At 41.2% G+C, this 9,031-nt stretch overlaps 1 protein-coding gene and 1 non-coding gene across 2 annotated transcripts; both read right to left on the bottom strand.

Moving 5' to 3' along the window:
* Window positions 1-765: 765 nt before the first annotated feature.
* On the bottom strand, window positions 766-3,494 carry RPS20 (ribosomal protein S20). The gene is made up of 4 exons (XM_065833036.2): window positions 3,341-3,494; window positions 2,230-2,329; window positions 1,403-1,476; window positions 766-988 (listed from the first exon to the last, which is right to left on the bottom strand). Exons 1-4 carry the CDS (start codon window positions 3,341-3,343, stop codon window positions 806-808), a joined length of 360 nt encoding a protein of 119 aa, XP_065689108.1. The 5' UTR covers window positions 3,344-3,494; the 3' UTR covers window positions 766-805.
* Window positions 1,562-1,626, bottom strand: LOC136099160 (small nucleolar RNA U54). Its single transcript, XR_010651052.1, has one exon. It is a non-coding gene; the product is annotated as a small nucleolar RNA U54 (small nucleolar RNA).
* Window positions 3,495-9,031: the final 5,537 nt, after the last annotated feature.

Genomic DNA, 9,031 nt, shown 5'->3' with positions numbered 1-9,031 from the left:
AACCTATCTTAAATGGATGAAACCATTCTCTCATTTAACTCTGAGCTTTATGTCTTGTAGGTTTACGAATTAATCTTAGTTCCTTTGAGGATTAGTTTGCAGGAGAAAAAAAATACACCACCAAACTTGAGGCCTAAGTAGCACCAACAAAAATGGCTGCTTTATTGCTTTACATATAAAGCTTAGCTTGAGTATTACCTTTAATATGCAAATCTGTGGAAATCTAAACCTAGAAAGACAGCTAGAAAGTCTCACAGCTTAGTTTTGTGACTCTACCTGCAAGTGTAAGGAACTTGCTAAATTCAACATGTTCACCACAAATTATCAAGTTTTATAACCAACATTCTCAGGATCCATTGGCTCTGAAAAGCATGAGGGGGAAAAAAAAAAAAAAGCCAAGTAAGGTGTTAGTTCAGCCTTACATAGCAAAAAGTAAGAATTCAAAACTTGGTAAACCATTTTTAGGGCTGCTGCTTGTCTGGGTATAGACTAAGATTTCAACCAAAGTTTAATTATTAAAAAAATATATTTTCCATAAAGGATTTAAGTGCTGTATGTCCATACAGTCACCAACCTCCAATGAAACTATGATGCCCAAGTTTCATTTCCCACATGTTTACAACTGGCATGTTCTTCCTTAAATATCGACATAACACAATCCTCCCACACAGCATTTTGATTATGATCTCTGTTATGTTTCATCATGAAAGTCATCATAGGGCTCCTCAAGACACTTGGTACGCATATAAAAAACAAACTATGATGAAAATTTGTAAATCAACTTTATTCAACGTTGACTATCTTTTTAGGCGTCGGCAATAGTTACTTCAACTTCTACACCTGGTTCAATGCTGATGGAGGTGATCTGCTTCACGATCTCAGAAGGGCTGTGTAAGTCAATGAGCCGCTTATGGATACGCATTTGGAAACGATCCCAGGTCTTGGAACCTTCACCACAAGGTGTCTTCCTCGTAGTGATTCGCAGAGTCTGAAGCAAAATCATAAACACGGGATATTTAGTTGATACATACAGAAGACTAACCTACAATCAAATCAATCCACCTAAAAATACTGTATGGTATCTATGTCATTGGAAAGTTATTTCTTAAGTTATATTCTACTGATGTTACCACTCCTTCCATATATTCAATTTAAGTTTTAAAAAATTACAATTGAAATAAATTGAAGGACAAAAAAGCCCCTTCCATATTCAACATGTTTTGCACTAAACAGTTACCCCAAGTGTCAAAGCAACTTGCCAAGTCATTAAATTAAGGGTGGCACAGTAGGAACACATAGTGGTACTGCTTTTCATCTCTTTTTTTTTAAACTATGCTTTAAGTGCACATTTGCAGGAAAACAAACAAACAAACTTTTAACACAGGAAAACAGTGTTAAGTACCTTGGTGGGCATGCGAACAGGTCCTTTCACCTTTAGGTTTTTTTCCTTAGCACCTCTGATCAAGTCAGCACAGACTGAAAAAAAAAAGAAAGTACAAAATAGCTCAGGTTTGTGAGTATCTGTTTTGCTTGTTTTCCTAAGTGAAGGCTTCAAACAAGATGTTGGCTCAGAATAGCGTATGAAATGATCACTGCCATTCACTTTAAGTGTTATCCTCACAGCCAACCACATATAGGTGGAAGTGTTACACCATGGTTAGCAAAATCATGTTAAAATAGTAGGCAAAAGCCATTACTACAAGTTTAAGCTGTATTTAAGTTGTTATCAGCCTGGAGATCCTGCATCAAACAGTGATTCTACAACACATTATATGATTAAAACATTAGCAAAGCCAGGTCCTTAACAAGATTAAATAATTTCTTAAATATTGTTAAACATCTAAACTGAACTCTTCATAACATGAGTGACAAAATATCAGCCAAGAAATTGGTGCCTTTTCATTCTAATACATTCAAATAGTGACATCGAAAACCGCCACCCCCCCCCCCCCCAAGAACTAATGGGAGGAAAATACACTCTTACATTAGTCATTATGACATGAAGTTTTCAGCATGATGAAAAACCCCAAGCACTAGCTTCCATTAAAATTAAATTAGCATCTACCTGTCAGCATATGAAGCATTTTGGGTTGATTTTTTTAGCCAAGTCACAAACAGGCAAATGCTAACATCTTTCAACATATTGTATTTCACAATACATTATACCATACACATCATTCATTACTTAACAAACTACCCACATTTTAAAAAAATACAATTATCACTCACCCTTCTCAAGTGATTTGACATTGCGACTTGTCAAAGTAATTCTAATGCGATGAATTGCTACCTCTTGTTCCACAGGTGCTTTGCCAGTATCTTTAAACGCCTAAAATGTTTAAGTTAAAAATAACAGTACAGTCAACACCAACTTCAGACTCCTAGAGCGTAAAGAACAATTTAGCTATGGGACTATTTTATTCTGTTGACTAGATGATATACCAAAGGATATGGTGACATGTAAGAAATAGTGGGAACAGAAGAGATGAGCAAAGTCCTAACTGCTCTGAGGAAAAGCAATTTTTTAGTGTCTAACTGCACCTCACAGCAGGTAACTGCAATAATATCCTTCTCTGGTTTGCCTATACACAGCAGCCTGTCCAGTCACAAATGCTCCTGGTCCTTAAAAATAAACACATTTCAGAGTTCATGCATCTTACGACCTAACCACCCCACGCATTAAGTATCGACAAAACAGCAACAACTTAAATGGTGAGAACAAAAAGAGGCATCTGGCCAAAAGGCTGATTTAGCCACCCAGGAGACCGATTTCAGCAGTTTCCACAAGTAGACGCTTGCAAATCAGCAGGCGTTAATGTGATAAATTACGAAAATAAAAAATACGGAGGAAGAAAGGTCTTTAAAAACGTGCATGAAATATGGTGTTCCTCGCACTGATACTGCCTACTGTATTAACTAAGGCACATTCCTCCAATAAAAACGGATTTTAAGGGCAACCGCACGAGGCCGAGGCCGTCTCTCTTCGCCCGCGCTCTCCCGCGGGCCGCGCCACCATAGGAGCCGCTCCCCACGGGGAGCTCGGTGAGCAGGAAGCGCTACGGCCGCCGCGGCCTGCTCCATGCCGGGCTCACGCATCGCCCTCCTGCGGGCCGGCTCCAGGGGCAGCCGGCGAAAAGCCCCAGCCTACGGGGCCTCTCTCAGTGTTAATAACTGAGGCACGGGGCTCAGGGAAGCCGCCCCAGCGGCAGCAGATCCATCCCGCACCCCCCACACGCGGCCCTGCCTCGGTCCGAGGCCCAGGCGGCGGCCGCACCGCCGGGGCGCACGCGAGCTAGGCGGCCATGCGGCGCCACCGGCCACACTCCAACCCCTCACTCACCATGGCCGCGGTAGGGCCTTCCTGACCGACTTATTCCCGGGCGAGGGGCAGCGTGGGGCCCAGCGAACAGCGGTGAGCCAGGAAGCTTCTGCGAGCGGCGCTGGGAGAGGAGGGCGCGGCGGCGGCGTGGCGCTTATATAGCGAGCGGCACCGCCTCCATCCGGGCGCTGCGGGACCTTTCACCCGCCGAGCCGGGGCCCGGAAGCGCTGGGGAGGGGAATTCGGAGTGGTTTTGTCTCCTGCGCGGGGGCCGTTGAGCCGTACCGGCCCTGTAGGCGCTGGTTGTGCTGCTGACAGCGAGTAACCAGGGGAGAGGGAGCTGGGGGGGGATGGTGGGCTCGGCAGTGAAGGGCAGGGGCGGCCGCCGCCGCGCACCCGGCGGGACTGAGCTCCGGACCGTACCGAGTGGGTCGGTGCCCGCGGTTCGGGTCTGACCGGGCTCTGTGGGCTCAGCGCCGGTTCCCACGGGCCCTGCGACCACTGCGGTCCAGTTTGTTTTCGCCGGTAGACCCCGGCTTTGTGCTGCGCGAAGCAGCGGGTTTGATGCACAAGCCGGTCTTTATCGCGTCCAGAGACAGCGAGCCCTGCCCGTCTGAGCCTTTCTTTCCTCTTCAGTCACTACTGAGTGTGGAGGTGCAAGAATAAAAGCTTTCAGTACAAATGCTGGATTAATTCGTTCTTGAATACGAGAACTTGATGTTTTAAATTGAACTCTGTTCACATTGAGCATTGGATTGTTGGGGGGCGGGGGGTTCTTTGTTCGTTTTTGTGGGTTGGTTTGTTTGTTCTGTTTGTGTGGGTTTTGGTTTGCTGTTTTGGGAGTTTGTTTTGTTTTGTTTTTTAATTTGCTCCTGGACACTGACACACTGATAACTGTCAATGCCAAATCAAGTGTTTTGCTGAGAGCGTGCCCACTTCTAGTTACATCACTACTTGACAGATCTGTTGAACTGGAGAAACAGATGTTATGTGTTATGAAATTATGGTCTATAGTAGGGTCACTATGATTATCTATTTTGTTTTTGGGTGTTGTCCAGTAAGCATAGGCATTAGCAAAACTGCTACCACCTTTGGAAGCTTAGTAATTGCTACAGTTGTTCAAAAAAAGCTTGCTTGGTGTTTTAATATGAACTTGCTTTCAGCTGTCACACTGCACTAAATAGATATGTCTTTTTTCCTCTACCAAATATTTTATAGGTCTTCATATGGTCCTTAAATCTCATGTAATCGAGTTAACTTTTGTATGCCAGTTAATCCATTGTGATGCTCGATTTTAGATTTGTTTTGCATGTAGATCATTTGTACTTGCTCTTCGAAATTTCTGGCTTACCAGTAACTTTGTTGGTTGAGGTGCTGTATTCTGGTAAAGCAGTTCCAAGAAACATGGATACCAAAGTTGTTACCCTGTTGCTGTTTCATGAAATGCAGCAATGACTTTTGCCAGTGGAGACCGGTACTTCGAAAATCTGTTTTGATGATAGTCCTGTTTCTCTAGTCTCTTCCTCCTTGCAATGAAAGTAGCATTTGGTTCTGGTGGTTTGTTTTCTGAGCCTTTTAATAATTATCTTAGAAATTTTGAGCTCACTTATGCATAAGGAATCCACGTTTACTCTGTTATCAGCTATTCCAACTACTTCCTGAGGAAGTTTTCCATCTATAAGTGTTTTATATTCATCATTCTTACATGCAAGACCTCACACTGATCATGCTGAAATACTTGATTCTCCAGTAATCCAGATGGTTCTCAATCAGCAGTCCTCCTATGTTATTTACTTAGAGCTTTTATGAATGTTCTTACTAAACTTTACTTCCAGAAAAAATACTGAATAGTTGGCTACTGAGAACTAATTCCAGTGGGATTCAGTTAGAAACATGTCTGACCGATTCCTCGTGGATGGCACAGACCTGTAACCTTAGTTTTGATATACTTACTACTAACTGTATGTGCACAGCTATTGCCAGTTTGTTTGTGTCTTACTAAACAGATCAATGTACAAATGTGTTATATCAACACTTTTCCTATTGTTTAACAAATGGATGCTGTAAATGCATGAGAAAAAAGTCAATCTGAGAAGACACATTTTCCATACATTTAAGCTATGTAGTGTAAGTAGAATTTCCTCATTTATTTCTTACTCCTATATCAAGTGGTCATTTTTTCCCCCCTGGGATTAACGCAAGGTTGACATAAAGTTCCTGAATTTGTTCCTTTCTTACTTTTTTTTTTTTTTTTTTTTGTTGTTGTTGTTGTTGTAGTAGTAGTATTGGCACCCCCTCAGCTTTCTTTGAGGCAGGTTTGGGTTTTTTTTCTGAGCTTCCCCAGATTTCTCAAAGCTTATGGAAAATCCGCATTAACAGCACACAAGTCTCCTTTGCCAGCTCTTAAAATTCTTGGATGCAAGCAATCTGGAGCTGCTTATTTAAAAACCGCCTTCCTTCTGTTCCTGTGTTTAAGGGTTTCCTCAGCTATCCTTAGCATTTTCTAATATAAATATGTTGTTTTTCCTTCACAAATGTTGAACAAAAATCTGTTTGTACTTCATGCTTTCTTTTTCATACACCATAAATAAAAATACACCTTCATGCTATTCACATGAGTAAATACCCATTGTAAATACAAATTTTCCTTACCTTCTGAATATTTTTTCATTCCTAGCTTTTAATTAATATTTTGTGTTATGCCTGTTTTTGTTACATATTAATTTTAATGTAGGTTTTTCTCCCCAGCTAATGCTAACTTTAGTGATGAGATTGTGAGTTTAGATTTATAAAATACTGCAGACATATGCTTTTTAGGTGAAGGTTCCAGGAGCATTTTCCTCTTGTCACATAATTAAGAAGATAAATGATTAAGAAGCAAGATATGCTTTTAACATGACTTAGTAGTCTGCAGCAGAAACAATTTAATACCTAATTTCATGACTTATTATGCAGAATATTGTTCCACATGCATTCATGATACTTCTGACTTTATTTCATTTCTTATAGATTACTGAGGGTTTGTTTTTTACCTTCCTTTGACCAGTTTGTCCTTCAGAAACATTCCTGGGTAACTAACTGAGTATATTGTTACCCATATATTTTCTATTACCTTATAGTGGAAATTAGATTAAATTTATGCTTCCAAATTAGTAATTCTGTTCCTGTTAATTAAATATGTATGTGTAGGGAGTTACGTTCTTGTCAGGTTTTTGGTCGTGTGCTTGTGCTAAATGAATGGTCACCTGATTCTGTAGCTCCTTAATGCCATTGTGTTTAATCTTGCTAAGTTTTGCCTGCAAAGATTTTTTTTTTTTTCCTCTGTGACAGGCTAAATTATAGAGTTTTTTATCCAGAAAAGATGTCCCAATATTCTACAGATCTGTTTAGCCTAGGGGTCAATCAACCTTCCATCTTCATGTGGCAAAAAGGACCTTTGAGGAGATCTCCTGGATGTTCTTGTAGCACTAGAGCGATTGTAATTCAAAAGCAGATCCTGGTAGGAGTCTGAACTGTTACTCAGCATCTCCTAAAGCACTGTAGTGATTTCTCAAAGAGAAGGCTTGTGCTGTCTTCTGGTGAATGCTGAGCTCTGCACCTTTGGGTGGTTCAAAGGACAGACATATTCCCCCGGCTTTGTGAACTGGCTTATGAACACCATTTATTCTTTTGGGTAGATTTACTCTACTTATTTCACACAAGCGGCCTGTGAATGGTTTTGGCAGGGCTCACATTAGCTTCCTCAAATCTGCTTTGTCATTTTTCATAATGATTATTTGATGTGGGCAGCTCTCTGGGTTCTGCCAGCCTGATGCCTGTAGTCTTTGCTTTCAGTGGTGACTAACAGATTGCCAAAATATCTTCCTATTTACTTTGAAAATTACTTCCTTCTCCAAGGTCTCTGAAATCTGAACACATTTTTAAATATTTTGTTTGAACTTCTGATCATAAAACACCTGTGAGGCTGGATCGTACTTGAGGTTTCTCGGGAAACCGTCAGTAGGTGGTGGAGTCTCTAAGCCAGTCAGCAGCAATGCAATGAAAACTATTTGCAAGCATTTTAAGAAAGGCCTCAGCATCTGCTTGGTCTTAATTGTAGGTATCAGCCAATCCCCTTGTGCTAATTCAAAGTTATTCAGTTGTGTCATGTCTCAGAACTGTCAAGTTCTTTGCTCAGCAGTTAGGTGGTACCTGTTAATATCTCTGTCCTCTCTAGATTTTGGACATTGGTATTTACTGTGTCTACAGCTGCCTCAGCTATTGAAACTTCCAGAAAACCCACTGGAACTGAAAATATCCCTTTTTTAAAGACTAATTTGTGTAGTTGTATAGTTGCTAACTGGCAACTGATGTTCTCTGCAAGCAGCAGGCAGAGCACACAGTGCATGAGCACCAGTTTGCAGATAGAGTTCTCATTGCACCTAGCATGTTCGTTTTAAATTTTCTAAATTTTCATCCCACTTCTGGCATAAAGATCACATAAAATGCAGACACCCTCAAAATACTAGGTCCTCTTTACCTTTTTTTTTTTTTTAATTGTGAAGGAAAATGTGAACTAGATCTGACTCAGAAAAAGAGCAATTGTGCTTTGATGGACTCCTTTACTGTTGACAAATGTTGCCACAAATTCTGATCGTTAAGATACTTTTCCAAGTGGGCAACATGAGCTTCATAATTATTATTGCAAACTCTTTCCTTACAAATGTGTACTTCATGCCTGACAGATAAATACATTTGCCTTCTAATACTGACCTGGTTAGAGCATGATTTCCCCAAAAATTCTCCTTTGTCAGTTTGTGTTGCTTTGTTCTTCTGACACAAATCACAGTGACAAAAAAATACTCAACTGCTAATATGTTACAGCATTTCTAGTGACACTGAATCTGTGGCACATCACTGCAATGTGTCTTTGAATGCTCAGGACTGAGGCAGGATTGTACATCTGGGCTGCTTTGGGGAGGATATTTTTTGTATTTGTCCTGCCCTAATTCAGTCTTAAGTGTTTTTTTTCTGTTTTTGTTTTTTGTTTTGTTTTGTTGTGTGGTTTTTTTGGTTGGTGGTTTGTTTTTAATTGATGAATTATGTCTTCTCTCTGTCCTGGAAGAATGGTGCCTCTCCATTCTGTGCTTTGCAGGTGTGACGCTTCTGTCAAATGTGTAATGATGAAACAGCAACTTTTTGCAAAGAATACTTGTGTAACTATGTAGTCTTGATAGCACCAAGGCAGTTTATTGATAGTACGTGTAATTTACCAGTAATCAGTGAAATATGTGGTATGGGTCAGGATCAGCAATACAACAGAAATCACAATACTAGATGCTTACAAAGTGTTAATAAGCACCTACAAATTTCTTACATACTCTTCTACAACTAATCCCCCAAATTCTGTTCCCACTTACCTATTCACACAGACGCGCACACACATCCCCTCTCTTGCAGGAAGCATGGGTGAGAAACGCACACTCCCACTTTTAGCGAGTGCAAACTCCCCTATTCCTAAATCCTTGTTGGCGATGTGGGCACGGGTGTCTGTGCAGCTAAGCCACGTGCCGGTGACAATGTTCCCCGCCGGTTCCCACACACAATCCTGAGAGGTGGGTCCCTCCCGATGCACCTCATCCTGTCAGTCCTCCCTCTGGTCCGCACTGGGAACGGGGTAGCAGCTACTGGCTGTGTCCTGTGGGAAGGAAGCTGTCGGGCCTTAGAAGTTGT

This window comes from Patagioenas fasciata, chromosome 2 (assembly GCF_037038585.1).
Source record: "Patagioenas fasciata isolate bPatFas1 chromosome 2, bPatFas1.hap1, whole genome shotgun sequence".
In the NCBI taxonomy this organism is placed as follows: domain Eukaryota; kingdom Metazoa; phylum Chordata; class Aves; order Columbiformes; family Columbidae; genus Patagioenas; species Patagioenas fasciata.
The sequence above is the reverse complement of the archived record's forward strand: the minus strand, read 5'-3'. Positions and strand labels throughout refer to the sequence as shown.

Bases quoted from the DNA above. Each gene is read 5' to 3' on its own strand.
- RPS20 (XM_065833036.2), bottom strand. The intron at 1,477-2,229 runs GTGAGTGATAAT...TTTTTTTTTCAG, and splicing joins TGTCAAATCACTTGAGAAGG to TCTGTGCTGACTTGATCAGA. The intron at 989-1,402 runs GTACTTAACACT...ATTTTGCTTCAG, and splicing joins CTGTTCGCATGCCCACCAAG to ACTCTGCGAATCACTACGAG.